The sequence below is a fragment of the Mizuhopecten yessoensis genome, unplaced genomic scaffold, assembly GCF_002113885.1.
Source record: "Mizuhopecten yessoensis strain PY_sf001 unplaced genomic scaffold, ASM211388v2 scaffold4483, whole genome shotgun sequence".
Lineage (NCBI taxonomy): Eukaryota > Metazoa > Mollusca > Bivalvia > Pectinida > Pectinidae > Mizuhopecten > Mizuhopecten yessoensis.
In genome coordinates, this window is record NW_018405569.1 from 176,598 (window position 1) to 203,659 (window position 27,062).

Consider the following 27,062-nt stretch of genomic DNA (forward strand, 5'->3'; position numbering starts at 1 on the left):
CAAGCTAATAACTCCATGCCTAGTAGTTCTTGCTTTTGACATAAATGATTCGTGATCTTGAATGTGAGTCAGGGTTTTCTGTTTTAACATACTTTATCACTAACATCCTCAAGAAGCTACAGACCAAATGTCAGTACTCTAGGTCACATGATTCACTAGAAGAAGAATTCATTTAAAATCTAAACACCTTTCACCATTTTTAAGGTTGACTTCGTATCAAGGCAAAGACACCTATCTGGGGAAAATTGAAAGAAAACTCTTTCTCTCTGAAGTAGCATTTCCTTCAGTTGTGTGTCTATGGTTTCTCTTGTTTATTTCCCAACTGTCATTTCCTTCAGTTGTGTGTCTATAATTTCTCTTGTTCATTCCTTCAGTTGTGTGTCTATGGTTTCTCTTGTTTATTTCCTTCAGTTGTGTGTCTATGGTTTCTCTTGTTTATTTCCCAACTGTCATTTCCTTCATTAAAATTTCAAATATGGAACTTGTATTACAGCTGCCACTTTCTATGTCTTTTTCCAATCAAAGATGTATATACAAACAGTAGCAGTACACTGTACCATCAGATTTAGAGAGAAATGCTTAGTTACTGCAAAATCATACCAGGGTGATCAGGTGGCGCAGTGCATATAACATACTTGCCTTTCACCAAGGCTGCCAGGATTCCATTCCCCAATCATTCTTGAAAAGATATGGGTCACCTGCCTGTCCACGTGGGTTTCCCTGGTTTCCTCACTGGGTCCAACAACAGTAATTAATATAAGTTGAAATAACTTGTTTCATAATCTAAATAAGGTGATGGAGCCAAGGACAGGTAAAGATTTCGGGGAACCCCCAAAAAAGTACTTGAATAAGTAGGTGTCTAAAACATTGTAAAATTGTCCTGATGAAGCCTCAACTTTGGAGGCGAATCTAGTTGGCCCAATAAACTTCAAAACCCACTTATTGGTGACGCTTGAGTATGTTGTGAACATATCCATTTTATTTATTGTTTCATAATTGTTGTAAAATAGATAAAGTTTATATAAAACCATACCCCTTTGACTCGCAAAGTACCCAAGGGATACATACATTTTAGAATAGCTGAACTCTTGTACTTGTGACTACCATTAACTAATCAATACATAATGATTTACTTTAACGTAAACTTATAACCTTTAAAAGGTAATAAAAAACAACAGCAAGACAGGTTAAATGGGGAAAATTCTGTATTGTAGAAACCAAGTTGGAAGAGAAGTATGATGTAATAGATCTACACATGAAATAATACAAGCAATAATCATGGGTCCAGCCCTCAAACAGAGTGGCCATTGGCACAAATGTTGGATCAGACTTCTGGTCAATGACAAAGATGTTGTCTCTGACCAGTGTGAATACAATTTTAGACCAGTTGGTACTGACAAAACCAAATTGAATCGAGCCATTGGTCAGGTTTACATGTTATTGACCAGTGCTCATGTATATTGATACTGATATGGCTTCAGTACACTGGTCTCGGACACCTATCACCTCAGGCCAGTGGTTAGTGACACAACTTAATTAGTTGTCGTAGACCAGTGTATATTGATGCTGATATGGCTTCAATCACTAGCCTCTCACACATCTCACCTCAGGCCAGTGGTCAGTGACACAAACGCTGTCTAAAACCACTGGTCAAGTGGATAGATTTTGCTTAGACACATATGTTGTCATAAAACCACTGGCCACTGACACAGTTGTTAAATAAGACCATGGCCACTGGTTACTAAAACAAATGTTGAATTAGACCACTGGCACAGGTCACGGACACAAATGTTAAATCTGACCACTAGTCACTGATACAAACGTTGAATCTGACCACTGGTCACTGACATAGAAGTTGCCTCAGAATTCTCACATGTCATGGGTTATGTTACTTGCATTGTACATTCAGCGGTCACACCCACTAAAAACCACATTGACAAATGACATTTCATTGTGTAATACAGAAATGGATAGTGGCTCGAAAAAAAATCACAAAATAAACAATTGCTTCAATGGTTCAGTAAAAATAATACTCTCCTTAATACATCATTGCATGTTTGTAATTTTAGTAACACACTGTCAGTACCGACTACACAGTGAAAGGTCAAGGTTTACAAATACAACAGATAACAAACATGATCAGTGTACACCAACACAGCCGTCTACAAAATATCACCACTAGATTCTATCACCAATTAACAGCATTCAAATTTCATTATAACAAAATAATATACAAAAGGGAGTACTATAGATGAGGTATAAAATCACTGTAGTGAAAAAAAGGACAACTGGATACTTTTTTATTTGAAATATTTTAAATCTTTAATACGGCTCATATCAAAACTGAACTGATTTCTTAAAAAACACCTTTTTAATACTAATCAAGTAGGACATCGTATTTGAGGGAAAAAATTGATGCGCAAAATATATGAGTAGAAGCTTTTTTCAGTATTTTCAGCCCTACGCAAATTACATAGGTGCAGAAATTAAACAGGTTTTTACGGTAGTCTTATCTTACTGAAAGTCGCAGAAAAATATCACATAATTCATCACCCTAAAAATCACAGACAAAAACCACATAATTTCATCTTACACATTCCCTAAACATGCATGTGCAGGTTATTTTTATATAATAACATTTGTATATATATTTTTTTAATTTTAAATTTATTTAATTATTGAATCCCTCTTTGAAAATTCTGTCCGGGGACAAATTTCTGACATGTATGCCAGGTTTGTAAATTTTGACAGATATGATTTATAATTTCGTATTTAAAATTTCTGACCCCTATACCAGGATTTATACTTTGTGAGGCACAAACATGGATTTAAAAAACCTGATACTGTTATTTCATATTTGTAATTTTGATCCAGATAACAGGATTTAAAATTTCCAACATGTACACCAGGATTGATATTTTCTGACACCTGTTCTAAGATTTATATTTTAATATATGAGAAGCAGGATTTACAATTTCTGACTCAAATTCCAGGATTCATATTTTCCATATATGTGAACGTTTTGAAGTGATAAATACAACTTATGGTACAGTATAACCTTTCTAAAATAATCAACTTACATTTAACACTCATGCATACATACAGACTGTTTCTCATCTAGTGTTTAAAATTTGAATCTTGACAACAAGTTCTAGGAATAATATAAGATCTATAACATAAACCTAGTTTTACTTATCTTGTCTACAAAACATTTTATGTATTGATGACACATACATCAATGTATGTTTTTTTGCATAACTCCGTCACCTCCTGCTATCCTAGGTTTGGATGGAGCACCACTCGATTAAAAAGCGGCTTTATCTATCTAGCAACATATACTGGTAGACCAAAATAACTGACTATATCCTTTTATAATTTTTTGAGATAGTCCATTATTTCAGACTACTTACAAAATATAGGCATTTTTATGATTTTGAATTGTACACCGCTCCAAACATTCCAAAAGTACCAGTAATGCTATTGGTTTTTTTTTTAATTTTCTGCCTTGCCAAACATTCTGAAAGTACCAGTAATGATAATGTTTTTTTTTAATTTTCTGCCTTGCCAAACATTCTGAAAGTACCTGTAATGATATTGTTTTTTTTTTGATTTTCTGCCTTGCCAAACATTCTGAATATGCCTTTATCAGTGATTTTCTTAATATAACTCTGAAAATAATGTAAGATAAGGTAATTGAATTAAAATCAAAATAGTGAGATAATTATATATAGCACATTGTGATACTTTTACTCCAATTTTAAAATTGTACTTAAGTTTACCCCTGTGGGCAGTATTTTAATAAGGGGAGGTAAATCAGAATACTCCCATCTTAATTAGGTGTATAAATGTACACTTAAACAGATAAGGTGTACCACAGTAGACAGAGACAAACATGAATATAAATTACTAAATTACAAATGAAATTTGGATCTAGTCTAATATTTCTATTTATATCACATAACACTCATCATAAATAAACTCTATAGTTATCAAAACATAACAATTCACAATAATACTGATAGACCAACTTTGCATTCGATGACTTGCAATTCTATCACATACACAATTTTACAAAGGATTATAGCTTTGAGCACGGACCATCACAGAAGGGTTATTTAACAGTGTTAACTTTCAGATCCATCAACACTAGATACAATGTGGCAGCAGTACTGACAGAACTAAGTATGAAATGTGTTATGTAGTTACCCACCAATAAAAATTTAAATGTTTGGGGTAACAAACAATAAACAAGTTCCATAAACTATAAATGCCATCAACAAGGGAAGCTTAATTCAGGCTGAAAATGAATAGGTACAAAGATATTCAGCAATAATCTCTCTGTTTATAAAAGATCAAAAGTGATTTAATAAAACACCTAGCTAGTAACACAATGTTTCTGTATTATAAATTTTCTACTCTAAGCACTCGTACAAAAGAAAAAAATGTAAACAAAAGGAAATTCTGATTATACAAAACATCTAGAACACTACAAATGGCCATTGAACACCTATTTATACAAATTGAGCAAAACCTTCATCAGTTATCTTTATTTGTTTTTATTATGAACTTTTTGAACAGTATTATTTCAAGGAAAGGACATGTTAATTTACATATTGTATCAGAGAATAAAACTTATAAACTGTATCATCATATTCTATATGCATCTTGTCAATACAAATAATTACACTTAAAATAAATAATTTCAGATTCTTGATGACATAATTTTGCCGTTATAAAGATCCATAAATCTTAAAAAATATGCAATAGTTTGAATTTGCAAAATAAACTTTTCATTCAGGATTAACAAAAATGTATAAACTTTGTGATATACAAAGGTATATCAAATGAGGAGGACATGAATGAGTTTGATCCAGCATATTCACTGCAGTGGTATTTGAACAACACCATCACCGAAAATAACCATTCCAAACCTTTCACAACAGTAGAGACGTTCTTGCCTAAAGATCAAACATTTCTTTAGATTAAAACAATCTATTTTTCTCAGGCTTATTTTCGATAATCAGTGTCATCCTTTTGTGATGTGACAATATTTAAAAAAAATGTTACGATAGAGGTGTGATTTGATGTCAGAAAAAGTGCTGAGCTCACAGAACATAGTCCTAATTAACTTGTATGCAGTGCTTCCGTGACATGACGGCAGTCCACAAACTTATTTTATTCGTATTTTCATGTTATATATGGAATTCATATTTAAGACAAACTTGGTTTTGTAGATGTTTCCTGTATTATATGTAAATCAAATATGGTGCTAATGTTCGGGATAGTTAAAATGAATAGAAAAGTCTAGTACAAGGTATCTCAAAGGAAGGACACAATTTCAAAACAATTTCAAAGGGAAATTATTGAGATAAATTAAAAATACATAAGTTGTATATAAATTGTATAACATACATCTTACAAACTATTGATAAATCCTAAACTTTGATAACAAACCAATATTTCTCAATGTCATAAGCATTAGATATTATCATATCTCATTTAGTCTTAAAAAAAGAGAGACTTACATCATAACATAAGCCTAACAGGATAGGTTTAACATATGCTATGTTAACTATGAAATAAGATAGGTCTATTGCATAAAAATACAAAATCTCTTTCCGCTATCAAATGTTATAAAGTGATGAGACTTGGGAATCATAACTAATAGCTAATGACTAGAACTTGAGCATGATTGCTAGCTAAGAGGTTACAGCTTAATAACACGATTGTTTTGCAAATTGATAAATAAATAAAGGTACAAAAAGGTATTATAAGGTGTAAAACTTGTTCCAAATCTGTTCCTAATCAAAGGTATTGAAATATGTTTTTGAAACATATGATGCATTTTTCTTACCCTTCTATGGTGTGTTGAATACTATCAATACAATTTTGACACAATATGTATAAATTCACAGCCAAAAACCTCTTATTTATTTAATGTTTACAGGAAACTGTTCAATATTCATAGTAACAGAACTAGAGATATATTTCCTACTTGGCCCGACAATGACAAATTGAATCAACACAACATTCCCATATTGTCAAAACGTGTGTAATTATCGCACCTCCAGCTGTATATGAAATAAGCATGTTTAAATTCAAGTCAAAATACAGAAAAAGTCCTTCTTATATATATATCACATATTGAACTATTCATGATAAACAATTGCTTCAAATCTAAATTCTCCACAGAAAATTCTAAGGGCTATTCCAAAATTAATCCTATAATGGGTCGAGTCGGAGGTAATGTTTTATAGATTCAATCACTGACTAAATAAACAAAACTGAGAGATACAAAAATGTATATACACAACAGTTGGTAGGATATGAGTCACCCTACCACCTAGGAATTTCTTATAAGTTTGTCTCTCGTTCCTTCTTTATTAACTTTGGATTAGCCCCAAGGGAAAATCCTTGCAAAAACATGTTGAAACGACCTGTATAACACATAGATATACAGAAAACAGCACTTACATCAACAATATTACTGAGAATTGGAGGAAGCTTTATCACAAATATTTCTACCAAGCCTTGTCTCAGCAGAATTAATACATAATACCATGAAGCAATATCAAGCTGCTTCCTATACCAAAGATTACTACACTTCCATTAAACTTAGATAACATCACTAAATATTCTGTATACAATAACAGCTTCCTTTAAAAACATCCTGATATCTATAAAAACCTATATCAGCTATTGACCCTGTTTTCCAGATACATATTACATGACCTCTGCACACAACCTCTCACACGACTCTGATCACACATAACCTTCATACACAACTATCACACACAACCTTTACACACAACATTTACACACATCTATCACACATGACCTTCACACACGACCTTCACACACAACCTTCACACACGACCTCCACTCAGTAATCATATGACACAACTTCAGATTGAGATCAAGGACATATCACAAATCTTTCTATCCATTAAATATTATACATGATTTTATATTATAGAGTTACCAGCTACATACTTCTATGTGTATTTGGGGTGTATTACCTATTTCAAGAACATCTATACATCTGGAGTTTACCAAGGTTTTGTTTTCAGGTACATAAACACGTACCAGGTATAATATTTACAGGTGTATATTGTTTAGCCTTTTCACCCCTACGTAACTTTAGTAGACTCTACCCAGCATTGATATTGATGAGTCAATTAGGGTCTACAGTGGTGAAAGGGCTAGTTTGCATTACACCTTCCAATCATATACACCTTGATTTTCTGATATCTAGGCCTATAAATGTTAAAAACACCTTTATTTCCACCTGATACTAAACTTAAGGTAGTAAGAACAGGTACTGATATTACAGACATATCACATTTCCACCTTGACACCGTGGTTGACTTCCCTGATTTTGTCACTGTTCCTGACACTGGTGCAGCCATATAAATGTAACAACTTCAATCTGAAATTAATGAAAAGAAAAGAAATGAAAAATATTGAGTTGGTAGAAGAAGGCAACTTCATAGATCATTACTCATTCATTTTTTAAATCTTTCTGAAAAATAGAAAGTTTTCTTACATTACAAAAACAAATCTCGACACATCCATTCAATAATGGAATATTCTCTTCAACATCAGTGACCAAGAAATATCTTTTGCTATTATTTCAATAAAACACTATTTGTCACAAATCAATTTTACTACATCAATGCCTTCAGAACTTGTTTCAGAAATAGTTATTCAATGAATACCATCACAAACTCATTGAAATCTGCCACTGATAATTCAGGTCTAGTTCTTGGAAGACAATCAACTTCTTCAGACAGTTAAACTACTTGAAGCTGAGCATCACTTGTGAAAATAAGCTTGTAACTTTAGGTGAAAACATCATATGAATAGTTTTCAGTAGTATTCACTCTGATAATAATTATTATAATTTGCCATTATGACTTACCTGCGACAGTGTTTGGCCAGTTTGATGATCACAGAGTCCGTTATATCAGACAGGAAGTTTAACTTGACAGTTTCGAGGCGTTGGTTACAGAAGTTAGCCAACATGGATACACTGTTAAAGAGCAATGGATATTTATAACATATTTAAAACATACATAGTGTATCAAAGGTTTAGTCATATGCACATTAATTTTGTTGTGAAGATTGTCATATTCTACCAGACAGTACATAATTAAAAAAAAATCTTTTTAATTTAAAACAAACAAGGCATCACAAGTAATACAAATCCCCTCGCATTCACACATTGTGACAGACACATGGAAGAGGAAATGAAGTGGTTTGAGCGATGACATAATATTTCCTGAAAATAGTAAGTGACCTTCACCTTAAACGTAGAAACCCGAAACGAGAACTTGTTGAAGGCATTGCCATGCCAAACACTTGTATGAAGTTCCATGAAATTCCATTGAGGAATGAAGTCGATAGAGCGATGACATTTTTTTTCTAAAAATAGTTGAAGTGACCTTGACCTTTGACGCAGTACCCTTAAATGCGAACTTGTTCAAAGTATTGTCATACTCAACCCTGGTATGAAGTTTCATGAAATTCTGCTGAGGAATGAAGTCGGTAGAGCAATGACAAAGTTTTTCTAAAGTGACCTTGAACGCAGTAATCCGAAATGCAAACTTGTTCATGATATCATCATACCAAACACTTGTTTCAAGTTTCATGAAATTCTGCTGAGGAATGAAGTTGGTAGAGCGATGACAAAGTTTTTTCTAAAAATAGTAACAGTGACCTTGACCTTCAACGTAGAAACACAAAACGCAGACTTGTTCAAGGTATTGTCATAATTAACTCTTGTATGAAGTTTGATGAAATTCCATTGAGGAATGAAGTCGCTAAAGCGATGACAAAGAGTGTAACATACGTACATACGGGCGGAATCCTATATCTCCTCCAACTTTTGTTGCAAGGGATAATGATACACTGATTTACTTAGTTTTTTAAGTAAGAAGTAATTTACTGTTAATAATCTGAACTACCCAAATCTTATACAATGTAAATGTATTCATGGTACATAAACGCAAAATTTAGCACAAAAAACTGTGCAGAACCATACAGTAATAAATTCATCTACTAAAGAGTCAGAGCAAAAAACAATGAAATTTGGAATTTCAGCAGCCCCACTGTCCTTGAAATTTGTATGAAGACAGGTATAACGTTTTCTAGGTTGTGTATATCACAGTTTCTCCATGTTTTACCTGCGCTGTGAACAGCCTGTGGAACTGATGTCTATATTGCGGAGATTTTGACAGTTGTTGGCCAGAGCTCGGATACTGTTGTCGGTGATATTTCTACACCCACACACATCTATATTTCTGCAACATACACCAAAGTACATATGTCAAGTAACTGGTATGCAGCAATGCGGTATGTAGGTGGAATAATAATACACTACATTTTACCATAAAGTATAAGTTAAATAAGGTTAAACTACAAGACACTGCATAATATTATATTGGTGCTGAAAAAAGAGGTTTTACGCCTATATTTTGTATATCAGAATTGTCTGTCAAAATCCGTTGTCCAGAGTGTCTAGAACAAACTGATAGTTTATTGCATGGCTGTTTTTAAACTGTAGCGAAACTTTTGTAGTGCTGTGGAAGACCATATAGTTTTGAGAAACAGTTCATGTTTATTTTCAACAGCACAGAGTGACAATATTAATGGCTGTTCTTTTTAAATGAGCTATGAAATAACTTTATAGCACCCAAATAATAAACACAAGTTAACTGGATACTTATTTCCTGTTTTAGTGGGGTGCAGTCTATCATGATCCACTTGTGTCTGAATGCTTACATTACACAGGAAAATTTCAACAGAACTTAAGTATATGGAACTGAAACTGGTTCACAACACACCCACTGAGAACTGTCAGAATTAGTGCAACAAGTTGTAAACTTAAAATAAAATCAAAATTGCATAATTTTGACAAGGGGAGATAATCTTTCAGCCGCATCATACCTGATATCTGTGAGGTAAGTGGACACTTCCAACATGGAGACGTCTGTGATATTGGGACAGTTGGCGAGGGAGATGGTCTGTAATCGGGGACAGTTCTTCACCACATACCTTATGCAGTTGTCTTTGATCTAAACAAAAACACAACATACTTCAGGCCAAAAAATTTGTTTCTATTCTTTCCTATTTTTAAAGTAAGATATGTTTTTTTTATAGTAAACTCATCTATAGGGCTTTCTATATTGTATAGAAAAAGAGTCCTATATCCTCTTCCGATGTAAAAATATTTGCAAAATAGGCAAAAGAATATTTAAGTCAATCAAAATATACACATTCTGTACATGTTTTCAAAGCAAATATCAGTTCAGGTAAAAATTAATAGAATTAATAGAATCTCTCACCCCCTTGGGGGTGAGATAGGGGGAATCTCAACCCGAGGGGAGATTCTTAAGTTGCCAAACACGAGGCTTTGCCCCTATCTCACCCTCAAGGGAGTGCATGATACTTTTTCTCTTACCCTTGTCTCCCATTGTCTATAATATAATATAAATGTAATGTTAAATACAGGATAAATTCAGGATTGACGTGACGTGACGTTGATGGATTGTTGACGTGACGGGACGTTGATGGATTGTTGACGTGACGTGACGTTGATAGAATTGTTGACGTGACGTCATACCATTGTTATGAATAGGGGCATCCGCCCTGTCACAACCCTAGAGTAAGACAAGAATACTTCACACCGGTAAAAGTGTGGATACACCTGTCCAGGGTAGGAGAAACACTAAACCCAAATCACTGCACGGTACCAAAATCAATGATGCACTAGTCAGAGCTTCAAAACCAACTTTATAACAAAACAGGTCAAACTTGCTATAACTGTACCTGTTTGCATCCACGTAGGTCAAGGTTTTCCACTCTACTTAGACTAGAAGACAGCTGGGAAATACAGGAGTCGGTTAACTGAAACACACAGACAAGGTCATGGGGATTCTACTTAAGTACATGTAATTATCAATTATAAATATTACGGAACCATTTGAATTCAGACTTATTTATAAATATTAAAATAGCAATCACTTGTCCTAAACATTTTCAAAGAACAGTAGTGATTGACCTCACATAAACTCAAAATCGCCTCTAAAGCCAGTAGTCAAATCATTGCCTAACGTCCAGACTGATACCAGTACTACCACAGTCTGTAGATGTTTAGGTCCACCAGGTTTAGGTGGTAGTACTGGTATCAGCCTAACGTCCAGACTGACACCAGTACTACCAGTATGTATATGTTTAGGTCCACCAGGTTAGTACTACCAGTCTGTTGATGTTTAGGTCCCCCAGGTTTAGGTGGTAGTACTGGTATCAGCCTAACGTCCAGACTGATACCAGTACTACCAGTCTGTAGATGTTTAGGTCCACCAGGTTAGTACTACCAGTCTGTAGATGTTTAGGTCCACCAGGTTAACTCCATCTCACCTTATAACATTGTCCTAAGTTTAAGGTCATCAAGTTCAGACAGTGGTTTGCCATATATCGAATACTCTTCGGTGTGACGTTAAAACATCCGAACATCTCCAAATGTCGTAAACTGCAAAGTAAGAAACTATGCTTTAATTCACTGAAACAATCCAGAAAGGAGCTTCGAGTGTGATAGTTAAATCGTTTTTCAACCTTTCAAAGCAGATAAGAACTTCTAATTCTGTTCCACAAGAAAGAAATTTACAAATTAACCTTGATTAAGCAGTATCATAGAAATCGTCTTTTCACTACCAAGCGCAAGTAGACAGACTCCTTGAAGATGTAAAAACAAATGTACATGTTACAGTATGTCAAATTGCTATGACATGTTGTTACTGTTTACTTTGTCAGATACACAAATTACTTTGTCAGATATACACAAATTACTTTGTCAGATATACACAAATTACTTTGTCCTTTGTCAGATATACACAAATTGTTTTGTCAGATATACACAAATTACTTTGTCAGATATACACAAATTACTTTAATTTGTCAGATATGTATACACAAATTACTTTAATTTGTCAGATATACACAAATTACTTTGTCAGATACACAAATTACTAATTTGTCAGATATACACAAATTACTTTAATTTGTCAGATATGTATACACAAATTACTTTAATTTGTCAGATATACACAAATTACTTTGTCAGATATACACAAATGAAGGCAAGAAATTCTCAAATTCTCAAATTAATCTAAAACTCAAATAAAGAGACAGTTCGTCAACCACCCAATAGATTTCTCTGTAATAATATATTTAATATTAAGCAATTTTCCAGCTGCAGAATTAGCTTTACTTTAAGTTTTAGCTCTATAAAACCAAACATTTTAGAGCAGGAATTGCTTTGTCTATGAAATTGTCTCACCTCTTTCCATGTTTTTTTAAGACTGTTTCCAATCCCTCGTCTTTGACATTTTGGCACCCATTTATACACAAACTTTCAAGTCTGAAATCAAACAACCTCAAATATTAAAAACACACAATCAATTTTCTGAATTATCATTTAGATTTGATTTCATTTATGAAAATTCACTGAATTGAATTAATCAACAAAGGTTTCCACTTCAAGCTGATAAAATTTGTAAAATTGTTTAAAAAAAATTAGTGTTTTGTGTACTAACAATTCTAATCCAGTAAAATGCAAACAAAAACACAAATGGTCTTACTGAGTACATTTCTATTTTAAGAGTCTATACATTTCAGTGACAGACTTTCTTCAATAATCCTAACTATCCATGGCATTTGGAATTTACAGATATTCATCTACATTGTATTTATTCTCAATACATAAGGAACATATTAAAATCTCCATGAAATTTGAAGATAATTATAGAAGTGAAGCTTTAAGCATCATTACTCCATGTGACTAAATGCAGAGATGCACAATGACTTATATTGAACTTTCACACAACTATGATTCAGACATTATCTGAAAATTGGAAGTGCTGTCACTTTTGAAATATATATACACATGTGAAGCTATTGTATACTTGTGGCCAGTGCAGAGGATCTGAAATTATCCTGAAACGCTAATAAATGTAACATATTTCTCAAAAAAAGAAACAACCCTACCTGTCACATGTCCCGGATATAGCACCAATTCCACTGTCTGTTACATTGCACCAGCTGGCATCTATATGTGTGAGACCACGACAGCGTGCCGAAGCATGGAGGAGGATACAGTCTCCTGTCAGAGCTCCCCGACTACACCCACATAGGTTTAGCTCCTGTGGAACAGAAATACACAGCTATAAACATCATGTCTAAGATGCATTTATATATTTGATCACTTGGTTGTGGGCTTTTTTTATTGTTTGTAAAGGTAATAAAAGAAACTGTAAACAGCACATAATATGTCCAATGACATCATTGAGGTAGTCAGATTGATAGTATGATGTATAATGTATCTTATACCATAGCATTTGGTATTATAGATATGTACATGCTTGTGTATGTGCAAACAAGCAGTGCAGGCTAGTATGCTGTTTAGAAGTATGTATTGATGTTTATGCAATTTTTTCCAGTCATCAGTCAAAGCTTCCATTTCTGTGACCTTGACCTTAAATGTACGACCAATTAGCTTTAGTGTATTTATGTTTGGCGGAAACATTTTGTTAGAATTTTGGTTATAAATCAAATGTTGGGAAATGGATGATTGAAAAAGTGTATTACTTGGACCTTTAACTTGTATTGAAAGCATGATTAATGTCAGGAATAATTGAGTATGAAATTTGGTTGAAAACTAATTCTGTCAGGAATATGTGAACAAGCAAAAGCATAATTAAATACCCACCTTGAGACTATCCCCACATTCCCTGAACAGGTCCCTGAGGCCTCGGGTAGTGATGCTGTCACCATGGCACTGGATGAAGGCCAGACTAACAGGATGTCTCTTACCAATCTGGCCCAGAGAATCGTCCGTGAGGTGGTGCTTCTTCTTTACCGTGATGTATTTCCCTGACATGTTAATATCAACAGTGTTGATAACCTTTCACAAAGCCTCCATATATATAGTAACAGGACATGTAAACATTCACAGTGTTGATAACCTTTCACAAAGCCTCCATACATATAGTAACAGGACATGTAAACATTCACAGTGTTGATAACCTTTCACAAAGCCTCCATACATATAGTAACAGGACATGTAAACATTCACAGTGTTGATAACCTTTCACAAAGCCTCCATACATATAGTAACAGGACATGTAAACATTCACAGTGTTGATAACCTTTCACAAAGCCTCCATACATATAGTAACAGGACATGTAAACATTCACAGTGTTGATAACCTTTCACAAAGCCTCCATACATATAGTAACAGGACATGTAAACATTCACAGTGTTGATAACCTTTCACAAAGCCTCCATACATATAGTAACAGGACATGTAAACATTCACAGTGTTGATAACCTTTCACAAAGCCTCCATACATATAGTAACAGGACATGTAAACATTCACAGTGTTGATAACCTTTCACAAAGCCTCCATACATATAGTAACAGGACATGTAAACATTCACAGTGTTGATAACCTTTCACAAAGCCTCCATACATATAGTAACAGGACATGTAAACATTCACAGTGTTGATAACCTTTCACAAAGCCTCCATACATATAGTAACAGGACATGTAAACATTCACAGTGTTGATAACCTTTCACAAAGCCTCCATACATATAGTAACAGGACATGTAAACATTCACAGTGTTGATAACCTTTCACAAAGCCTCCATACATATAGTAACAGGACATGTAAACATTCACAGTGTTGATAACCTTTCACAAAGCCTCCATACATATAGTAACAGGACATGTAAACATTCACAGTGTTGATAACCTTTCACAAAGCCTCCATACATATAGTAACAGGACATGTAAACATTCACAGTGTTGATAACCTTTCACAAAGCCTCCATACATATAGTAACAGGACATGTAAACATTCACAGTGTTGATAACCTTTCACAAAGCCTCCATACATATAGTAACAGGACAAGTAAATATTCACAGTGTTGATAACCTTTCACAAAGCCTCCATATATATAGTAACAGGACATGTAAATATCAACTGTATAAATATAAGTGTATTGATGAATTTCTCAAAGCCAGCTTAACAATTTAAAATCTGTACATGGGATAAAGTACATAACTCTAGAACACTTTAAGGATGCTCATGTTATCTGTTGAGGAGCTTCATAACTACATTCCATATAAGTAAGCCATACTTACAGAGCGAATCGTCCATGGCTACGCGGTGATAGTCCGTACAGGTACGTGCACACCGCGCCAAGTCTTCCATTGTCAGGTAGGAGAGGATGTGTAGTAAGATCTCGTCTGGCAGGCACAACCACGCCGAGAATTTACCCTTCTGTATCCGAGGAGTCTGTCATGACAAATTAAACAGATCACGTTTCGAAATGTCCATAATCTTTAATTTGTAGCCCTCTTGTACAATACTACACTGTTGTTTAGTAGCTTCACTATTTTAGCTAATATCTCTGCATAAAGGTGTAAAGTTTACGACAATATTTATTTTGTGGATATTCAATGACCTTGCTGTTAAAATAATAACACAGACATGAGATCTCGATATTTTTATCATTAAGCCATCTGTGTTATTCCCCATATTTATCACAGATTTCACTCAATCTTACCATTTCATGATATTTTGAATAAGCATTCAAAACAGATTCTGCATCTGTAAACAAAGAAGAGGAAAACAGTGTCATTTAACAATGCAGGGTTTTTGACAAAATTAACAATAAAATACAGCATAATATTATAAATATAACGTTATCAACTTTAAAATTACCTTTGAATAATTATCTTGCAATTTTTTTTCCATCTTACTGGTGTAATATTAATAGTAAACTTGGAAATTTCCCCCCCAGTTATGATGGATATAAGTAGCATAATAAATGTGAAGGGCAAAATAAACACCGGGAAAATGTTTGACAGGTGAAAGTTTCCTGATGTACAGTCGCAATGATGTAGAATAATAAAACTTCTAGGAATATTTTATTCAACGTGAAAAATATGTTATTGTGGTTCGGAAATGACAAAACAAAGCGTGATTTTTACTATGGTAATTGACATTGAACACAGAACTAATTTTTCTGTTTTACAAACTTGCCCATCCTCCTGACAACACAGTCCATATCAATAATTATAGAAGTAATGAGCATAATATACCATTATTGGGACCTGTTGGGATTCACCATTAACACATTTTAATGTATTTTAAGTTAAATACATATACATATATATAATACATACTTGTATGTGAGGTCAGTGGGGGGTCCATCACCACCTCAGCCGGAAGTCGGTGATCTACGACGTATGGAAGACTGGAGGGACTATCTGGGATAGGGGTAGGCGGTACACTGTTCATGCTGCCAGACGGCTGAATCTGTGATGGTGGTAGTTCAGGCCGCAGAGGTTGTGGTGGTGGAAAATGGGCTGAGGGATGTTGGAGTGGAGATAGTTGGGCTTGCTGAGTTTGCTCGGCCCTACCACCAGTATCAGAGGCACTAGGGGGCCTCGGTACAAACAGACTATTCTCTACTATGTCGGGAGATCGACTGTGTGAAAGATTTCGCTCCTTTGATTTGGGACGAATTCTTCGAGCAGGACTGGTTCTTCTCTCTGAAGACAATGGCTGGTCCTGTTCATTTGGAGTTAAGGAATTCTCTGAGGTACTTCGGTGATGGAGACGGCCACGTCGGTTGTCCGAGGAATTAGGTCGATCGTGAGAATTTCTGCTGAAATCAGTTGTCTTCCTGTTTGGGTTCTGAGCACTACTTGGTCTCTGTTTCCTGAATAAATATATTTTATATCATTAAATCTCTTATTTTGTGGGTAAAGAGAAATATTTCAAAGATAGGGGCCAACTAATACCTTTGTTACATACATGTACATGGACATGTAAACAGCACATCTTCCATTTATAAATATTCAATTCCCTTTGCCCAAAGATTCTCTAGAACAAGTTTGGTTAAAATCCCTTCAACGGTACAGAAGGAGAAGGATCTTTAATGTTTTCCTCTATTTCCCCTAATGGACCCCACTCATCTGCCCCATAGAAGTGGGTCCACACAGTTTATACAAAATTGATTCTTTTGTCCCTAAGCATGCTTCAGACTGCATTTGGTTTAAATCCCTTCACTTTGTATAGTAGGAGAAAAAATCCTCTATTTCCCCTATTGGGCCCTGCCCCTATGCCCCCAGAGGGGCCATACCCTATATTTATACAAACGTGAGACACCTTTGTCCAAAGATGCTCTAGGACAAATTTGGTCAAAATCCTGCTATTGGTTGAGAAGAAGAAGATTTTTAAAGATTTACCTATTTTCCCCTTATTTGGCCCCACCCCTCTGCCCCAAGGAGGACCATACCCTCCTTTATACAAAACTGAGAACCCTTTGGCCAATGATGCTCCAGACCAAATTTGGTCAAAATACTCTGAGCCGTTCAGGACTAGTAGCGCTTTAAAGGAAAAAGTTGAAGGACGCCGGGTAAGGTGAGCTAAATATGAACTGGATAGAAAAGTGAATACATGTAGTTTTATCGTTAAATACCATATACATTTCACTCATATGCCTGTATATACTGATATTTTCCACTCACACTTCACATTCATGAAAAATATTGGTATTCTGTCAAACTTCCCAAACTTGAGTAATAGTATAGAATGCAATAGGAAACCATGAAGGATCCTTTATTTACTACACATACTTATCACATATACAGATACATAACAAGGCATTTGTGTCTCTTGCAAATAGCTTGTCTCATAAACATCAAATATACCTTGCTGACAACAAATTTATCACTTATAATAAGTCCTAATTATGGATTTATAGAATTTACATGGTTATACTATACAACATTTACCTTTTTGACAGATCAGCACTTGAAGGTCGTGGTTTCTTGCTCTGTTTTGCCACCTCACTATTGGTAGGTGTTTCATCAAATGGCTGAGACATGCTGTCAACACTGACCGATTTACTGACTAGTCGCCGGCTGGCACTGGATGGCCGAGCCTTGATGTTCTGTGGGCCTTTCACACTGGAATTGGTGGACAGTTCTCGAGGGTTGTATGACCCCCACGCTATGCTAGACCTCTCCCAGTGTCTGTGGTAACCAGGTGCTTCAATGGAGCTCCTGACTTTAGATTTTTTGCTATTTTTAGAGCCTTTTCTTGTACTTGGTTCACCACTTACTGGAGGTTTCCTAGATATGTCTAGTTCAACTATCTGTTCCAATAAACCTTTCTCATGGTTCTCCGTCTCAGAAAGATCTAACAGCAGAGGAACAAGGGGTAAGCTGGGTGTGGGCCTAACTTGCTGTTCAAATATCTGGTGCCAATCATCGCTCTCAGTAGACATGCCAACTGATGGTCGCATAGGTTCTTGATTGGAGTTATTTGCCCTTACCTCATCCTCTTCATCACTACTGTTGACAAGGTTCAGCATGGGGACCACACTTTCTACACGGCTGGAGTTCCTGCTTTCCTTTGATTCGGTCACACTAAACACCTCAATATCTAGTGGTCCACTCTTCTTGCCCCTCAATGGTTTATCCTCCACTTGTACTGATACCTGTTCATGGAGCCAAATCTCCTCCTTCCTCAAAAAATCCTGGTCATCAAAGATATCGTCGAGATTCTCAGTGTTTCCTGATGGAGAATGATTGTTCTTCCATTCCTCTTCAACCATTGGAGTTTCCAAAACTTCCTGGAACTCTCCTTCGAGACTTTTTCTTGTTTCCTCAAGTGCCTGTCTCTTCCTGTTAAAGTAGGACTTAATGAAACCCTTAACCACTGGATCATCTATAGACTCACAGATATCAATAACCTCTTTCTCGGTCCGGCAACAGTCCAAGTCTTCACTGGACGGCCGACCACTGTCCCTACTTTCCGATTTGTTAGGTGAAATCTTACCCTTAGGGGAGCCTCCATAAACAGGTGACTCATGATTAGTATCTATAATTTCACCATGGTGACAGTCTGTTGTCTCGTTAAATGTAACATTTTTGTCTGTTTTAGTTTCCCCTATTTTTTCTATTTTGTTCGCTTGATTTTTCTCACAGAACTTTTTCTTCATTGGAAGTAAAGGTTCTACACCAATCAGAATGTCTCCACAGTCTCCACACCAGGTCATGTAAGGTTTGTTGATCTCACCACACTCTGGACACACAATCACTCGTTTGTCCTTTGGGTTGTCTCCCTTGTTTTCCTTGTTTTCCTCATTAACTGTTGCCTCTCTCTGACCGTCATGTTCTTTACCATCCCTAAGGAAGGAGAGGTCTAACCCAAGCCGTTCCATTCTGTCAGTGATACCCCCTGCCTTCACTGTTGCCACAGTTACCTCTGTATTCACCATAGTTTCCCTGTCATCATAGATTGCCTCCCTTTCATCATTCCCTTCCTCTGTCTCTTCCTCTCTGTCCTCATTGCTGGCCTTTTCTCGCCGGTACAGACTCTCAAGTGAGTTGAAATACCTATCAATAGATGCCTTTGCGAATGTTCTCTGTCGTTCTAACACTTCTTCATCTTCGTTTTGTTGTCTTCTGTAAATAGACAAAATATAAGATAAATTCTGATTATTAAGCTTCATTTGTTTATTGTCATTGTAATTTATTAATTCATCGTAAGTCCTTGTTCTAGTGACAGAACTAGAACGGCACAAATGTTTAATTAGTTATTATTTATTAATTTCTCAGTCAACAACATAGTCATGTAGCTATGCTCTGTGATGACATGGAGGAGGCGGTAGTCTAGTGGTAAGATTTCGGGCTCGTGATCAAAGGGTTGTGGGTTCGAGTCAAGGCACTGTGTTGCGTCTTTGAAAAAGATTCTTTACTCCACTTGTTCCAGTCTACTCTGCTGTAAATGAGTACCTGGTTGGGCAGTGCTCAAATTGTTGAATACTAGCTGCGAGTGCCGAAATGGCAGCACCAGCTGTATGCTCCCCAGTGAGTTGAGAAAGATATTGGCTGGTTGCAAAGGCCCTATAACCATGGATAATAATTTGTGATAATAATTTATTTGGAGCACCATGCAGTAACACACTGATGAACCACATCAACAATCAACTGTCCTTTAAAAAACACTTCCACCAGTTGATATGTAATATTAATTAAGAGTTTCATGATGTAAAAGCTACATCCATAATTAGATATCACTTTACCATCAGAAATAGTTTGCTGTAAAAAACCTGAATAATGTTTGATTTTACAACAATAAAAGTTTCTTGGTTTGTTGGCACATCAGTTCATCAGAAAATATCTACAATATTATGGCAGTTTGATTACATTAACGTTTCCTAAAAATGTATCGGATAGCAAGATTTTGCAGATTAACAATCTTTAGAAATATAACGATGAAAAAACATTTCAACATATGATATGCCGATCTCTGTAATCTAGGGTCTAACTCAGTATTAAACAGATTAGTGAGAATTAACACAAAAATAAAAAACCAACACACATTCCTTATCGGTGTGATAAATTGAATTCTTACCTTTGAACCTTTATTTTAATTTAGAAAAAAACACAAAAAACCTAGGTACATTTAATGAAACTTGAGCTGTAAACCTACCCTACCTACCCTACCTACCCTACCTACCCTACCTACACATGTACAAATAACCTAAGCATCACACTAACAAATAGCTGCTTACCTACACATGTACAAATAACCTAAGCCTCACACTAACAAATAGCTGCTTACCTACGCATGTACAAATAACCTAAGCCTCACACTAACAAATAGCTGCTTACTTTTGCTCATGGTACTGTCTGATGCCGTCCACATGCCTCTGAGATGACTGGGAGGCCCTGTCATCCATGCTATCTCGAAGTGGTGTCTGGCATCCACTGTCAGGTTTTTTTCTATCAAGTAATTTCTCCTGGCGACTGCTGAGGCGGGGTGAGGCAGTGGATTTCTTACTCTGGGAGGGAGGCCGTGGAACCATCATCTCATATGGACCTGGAGATCAGGAACATTAATACATTAGTACAAAAATCTGTTACACATGTTTATCATTATAATAATAGCATGTACTTAATTTTGTTACTGTAAGGTGACCGAAACAAGAATTAAGATGTACATGTATATGTCACTAAAGAACCAGTGTCCAATGAGTGTCGAGGTCTGTTCACATTTGTCTAGGGTTCAGGAGTACACCTTGTGGTATACATGCAGAATCCCTATTAATATAAGGCAAAGAAATAAAGAGGAGAAGCAACTTCTAAATCCTAGTTTCCATAACTGTATTGGTGCTGATATTTCAGCACCAGTACAGTATATACATATAGAAACCTGGATTAATTTTATCATTTTATTTACCTACATGTTACTAGTTTAAGTTTCAAGTTTGATGAAATCTCGAACTTTGCGACTGTAATTGAATAAAATGGTAAGTCTATCAAACTTACATCGTTTTTATGTATTTATTTTTATTTTTGTTTATGAAATCTTACACTTTACCTCCTATGATCTAAGTGTCAAAGTACTTAATACATAACTATAGCATCATCTGGTCATTAACTTACCAAAGAAATAACAACCATTTCTACCAAAAACATATGATGGTAATTGTTTTAACGATAGAATGTGTCACATTGTATACCAATACCTTGTGGAGTACCTCCTTCATTGACTTGCTCCACATCAGGATGTTTCTGGCTGGCAGTGACCACCTGGTAGGGCACAGGATATCCCTGTGATTCAAGGAACTGGAAGTATGCCTGGAGATCCACGTTCTCTGGAGGCGGGGGGTACGGTATTCCCTTGGGCGGCTGCTGTATGTAGTTTGGATGTAGTTCTGGTATATTCGTCGACTGAGATCCTGGAGCAGAGGTTGGTTGGGGTTGGGAAAAGGGGTGAGGATGAAGGGCTTGGGAAGTAGGAGGATACTGCTCTTGGGGATAAAACATTTGTGTAGGTAGCTGACCCATTTTCATACCCTGAACTGAAGGAGATTTCAGACCTGTACTGTTAGGCAGAGGGGGTTTCTTACTGGAGGACATTTTTGAATCAGGAGGGTGAGGAACCTTTGACAAAGGGGTATAACTTGTAGGATACTGATTGTACATATGAGCATCTGATCCATTGTATGACTGGTAACTCCTAGCAGATAGTTGTTGCAGATAAGCATCAACAGCTGGTCCTCCCTGTTCTGATGGATGGGGCATTCCTGGTGGTCCCCCAGGTAAACTTGGGATGGGACCCTGCATAGGATAGTATGGGTACATGAATGACCCATGAACAGGAGATGCTGGCGGACCCTGGAAAGGCATATGGTTGTAATACGGGTTGTGTTGCATTGAATCATACATATTTCCATATGGATGTCCTGTCATGTGCATCACTGCAGGGTTCATTGCCATTTCAGGATGGTATGGATACATGGAGGGAGGCATTCCTTCATACCCTGGTATATGCCCGCCCTTGTAGGCTTGCTGATAAATCTGAGAAGCAGAAAACACTACATTGCGTGGTACATTGACTTGTTCATAATTTCTTGGTCCAGATGTTGTGCTATTGTTGTCTTTTTCTTCCTCGTTTTGTTGAAATACATTTCTAATTGGATCATATTTAGGTCGATTGAGCAAGGGGCGCGCTGACTCCTGACCACCATCATGGTCAGTCTGTGTAATTTCTGTTAAACTACCATTAACTAGTGTTGAACTGTCTTGATCAGTTGTGTCCTTTTCAGTGACCGTTTGCTGTCTCCAATCAGCAGTCTGATCAGATTTTTGGGAAACATGAACGTTTTCACCAGATGATGGTTTCCTATACTTTTGAGTTTGTTTCGCTGTGTTGTTTTGTTTCTTTAGTGTTGTTTTTCGTTGTTGTTTGTCTATAGATTGATCTGAGTTTTGTCCTTGGTGAAGTTCATCTATTTCTTTAATTGACTTCTCAAGGAATGCCTTATATTTCATTTCGCCAAGCACTCCTTTCAACTCATTGGAGGCAATCTCATCTAAAACTCTAGGAGATTTCTTTCTTATCTTTTCTTCTAGGGGGTCGGTTTCTTGATGCTGTGTTTCAGTATTACCATCGAGTTCTGAGTCTGCTCTATGAGTATGAAGGCCTATACTTTCTAAATGGTCCAAGTCTAGTGATTTTTGGAACACGTTAATCTCATCAAGATCTTGTGAATTTCTCATGGAATGAGGATTATGACCAGCAAGTATCTTTCTATTATTGGTGGAGCTACCTCTTTCTCTACCTTCATTAGGACTCTCTCCATGTACATCATCATCAGTCTTCCTCGTCACATTGCGTTGCTTTAGACGTGTATACCCGTCATTCCTGGTGATATTTTCTGTGTCTACAGGCAGTCCTGAATCCCTCTGTCTGCTCTCATTGTTTACTCGTCCTGAACCCAGAGAACTCTCAGGTCTATCACTCCTTTGACTCTCCTCACGGTTAATTATATCTCGTTTGGCACATTGTATGAGACGCTCAACTAGCTCATTGTAACCATCATTACCTGAATTTATTGTCTGATTTTTCAGTTGTTCCTTTAGGTCATCAAAATCATCATTAGGAAACTCTCTTTCTGAAAAATTGTTCACGTCCCAGCCTCCAGCGTCTCTGTCAAGTCCCAATGATAAGGACAGTTCAGTTGATTTTGAATCTTTATCCTCTGATGGTGTAACAAACCCTTCACTAGTTTCTAGTTGATCATGTGACCAATTTGTTGTATTTCTGTCATGTGATCTCAGATTCTCCTTAGTTCCTTCATTTACTTCGATGTCGTGTAATCTGTTTTTTTCTGGGATGCCCTTTTTTTTCTCATTAGTTTCTGTATTTCTATCATAGAGGCTTGAAATCCCATTGGTTTTGTTGACTGTTGGAGGTGGAATGCCCTGTTCTGTACTTTTCACTGATGATTCCTCTTTGGAGATAGACTTCGTTCTGAAGTAGGCCAATCTGCGTTGCCTGAGTTCTTCCTTTGTGGGTGAATCAGTTTTGGAATCTTCATCACCATCCATGTTCTTCTTAAGGATCTGTAAAATATCAAAGTTCTTTGATGTAATTATTATGAAATAAATACTTAAACACCTAAAAAGTATGTGATTCTGGTAATCTACATAATGTACCTTAGATTTCAATGCATAACTCGAAAGTTTAAATGCCATTTTTCAAACAATTACAATGTATCACAATTTACATGTATCTCTTCCAATTCATAATTTATGTTAATAGGGCTTAGGCTATATGAGATGGAAATATTTTCTACATAATTATACATATGTTATAATCTACTATTCCTGTAGTCAGTACTGAAAACACACACATAACAGTATGTTTTTATCCATTATACCATAAAGTTTGTCTGTGCAGTATAATGGATAACATATATTTGTACTGAGATAATGTAAGTACAATCTTCATATCCACAGTGACAACTTAATTACTGATAATTCACTTATATTATATAAATCTACCATTTTCTCAAATTGCATGTGTGTCGTACATGTACTTTGATCACCATTTTGCAGAAAGGTCAATTAAAGTTACAATTTATTTTTGAATAAGAATGAACATAACAGATGTATTATACAATATGTATCATCAGATTTTTTTCATTCAAAACCACAATGAACATATAATGCACATTGAACTATCAATTTGCTTGTTATCAATAAATGTTATCATTATTAGTTCCAGCTGGCTGTGATTTCTAGAGAATTAACAATTGTCAATATTTGAACCCTGAGGTCTTGTGTTTGTAGGCAAAGATCAGGCAACTTCTATCTACCTTAAAACAGTTACTTGTATTATATATATATTTTTGTCTAAGAGTACTTGCCGAAATAATTGCTTTTTCATATGTGTCAATTTTTATTGTGTAAACAAAATATCAAATGATACAATGCAGTATCAAGAGAATATACACATTTCAAGATTTGAGATCCATGTAACTTCATATACAATCTACAAACTCCTAAAATACTCAATCATGCACAACAGGCATACTTGCCAACATTTTTGCAATTTCCATGGGTGAGATTACATGAGCTCAGAATAAAAAGCATAAATAAAACGTGTGTATTTACACCCTAGGGAAAAATAACACTTTCAAATGGCATCTTTAGAGCTGTTCTTTCAGATGAAATCAAGAGATCTGAGAAGGTTAAAATAATTTAGCAAATTCACTGGTTGCAATTGCTCAGTAATAGGGTAAAAAATTAGGGGTCTCCTTCCAAAATAGGGTCGAGTTGGCAAGTATGAACAGGTACAAATACATGATATTTTGAGAGAGAATGATAGTCACATATCTAGGCCATCTAGCATGTTACACAATTCTTGGAGTTTAATATTCACACATAATCTGGGAAGGTTTGTTCATTACTGGTGTCAGTTACTAGAGACCACCCTTATTTAGTGTGACAGTTTTAGTATGTACATCATAAGTGTTTATTACTCTGTGTTGTATTACTCTAAATACATAAGTGTTTATGACTCTGTGTTGTATTACTCTATCTTAAAAAATCTAAATACTTCACTAATTTTCTAATTTAATAAAAAAAAAAATACAAAATATAATTAAATTATCTCTATACCTATGTTGAGAATAATACACCATTATTTCACTAATGGCTGGCATTTGCTAAATTTGAAATATACCTGTATGTTTGTATCGGACAAGTTTATGTCCTTTATTTAATTTCTTTGGGTGGTCGGGTGGTGCACTTGCCTTTCACCAATTACAATGCGGTAAAAGGTATATATCAAGGGGGGGGGGGGGACTGGTGATCACCCAAGCCCAACAAGCAGCATAAATATATGGGGACTTTCCCTCAGAAATAAGGTTATTAATACCCAATTTGCGAGTAAATTTCTCCAAATGTATTCCCTAGTATATGGGGCCACCATGTCGGGTTTTTCCCAGTAGTATATGTTGTAAAAACTTCATAATTGTTGTAAAATAAATAAAGTTCATGTAAATATTCAGCATCTTGCAATGTCAGAACTCATAGGAACCAGTCCAAATATCACAACATACATGTCCTAAGAGTTGGCATGATATTGTTGGTGATAAACATGACAAAATAACTAATTGGTTTAGAATATAGATGAATACTGGTAACAATACATGTAAAGTAATCCAAATGAATGCACAGCGTTAGCAGTTTAATATATGTCTCAATTTCTCAAAGGCGGTTAGGAGTTGGGGATAAAGAGAATGAGGAATTTGTAATTTACTGGCAGAAAAACACCTGCCAGGCAAGCATGTGGTTTGGCAACCCAATCAAATGAGGCTCACCTGACTGTCTCTAGAGAGTGAGAAGTTAGGGAGTGATTGAAATCTGATGGGTCGTTCTAAATATTTATTAACTAGAAAATACTTTGTTGTTACAATAATTAAAACTGTATACTTCAGAATATGAAGAAGGAAATTTAACAGTAACAAGAATGGTTAGTAGGATGATTTCTCTGAAGATGTCGCGACGTAATGTCTTGTAATCTGTTCATTTATAGTGAAGTGTTCAGTAATTTATCAGTTATTATATAGAAATCAGACTCAATTTACTTTCATTTTGCACTTGGCATGTTTTACATCCAACAGTCTGTTAAACGTAGCATCATTTTTAGCTTTGAAAACATGCAGTGTTGCTGAAGCACTTCAACCATAGTGACATCAATATTAACAGATTAATGTTGTCATCCAATTAACAGTCTGGAATGTGAGGCACTGAGCATATATTGCATAAAACAGTACGGCACCGTATATATATGTCATCTGGGACATCACATCACTTACGGTTTATGCAGGTGTCTTGTATGGATATATTCACAATAAGCTGCATTTGTTATATCTATCGAAATTATTCAGTGTTGCAGGTGCTTGTTTGTATCGGTGACCGCCATCTTGTTTCCCAGTAAACAATATTGTGATTTTATTTTTTATGCTCATTTTCCCATTCTGATGGCTGGCTAATTCAAATTTGTGCAAGTCAAGAAATAAATGATAAACACATTTTGAGTTCGGTGTATTCTATTATCTAAATTAACCGTTCTTGGAACATTTCGTTTTGTTAGAGAGTAAGGTTTCTTGGCCG

The 27,062-nt window shown here is 35.6% G+C and overlaps 1 protein-coding gene across 1 annotated transcript; it reads right to left on the reverse strand.

Moving 5' to 3' along the window:
* Positions 1–1,197: 1,197 nt before the first annotated feature.
* Positions 1,198–26,875, reverse strand: LOC110449096. Its single transcript, XM_021495718.1, has 16 exons — positions 26,765–26,875; positions 21,620–24,002; positions 20,763–20,970; positions 17,874–19,550; positions 16,257–16,795; positions 15,635–15,678; positions 15,210–15,363; positions 13,769–13,932; positions 13,048–13,202; positions 12,341–12,421; positions 11,422–11,533; positions 10,831–10,908; positions 9,949–10,076; positions 9,186–9,302; positions 7,922–8,032; positions 1,198–7,429 (listed from the first exon to the last, which is right to left on the reverse strand). The coding sequence occupies exons 2-16, from the start codon at positions 23,985–23,987 to the stop codon at positions 7,339–7,341; spliced, it is 6,027 nt and encodes a 2,008-aa protein (XP_021351393.1). The 5' UTR covers positions 23,988–24,002; positions 26,765–26,875; the 3' UTR covers positions 1,198–7,338.
* Between the last annotated feature and the right edge of the window lie 187 nt (positions 26,876–27,062).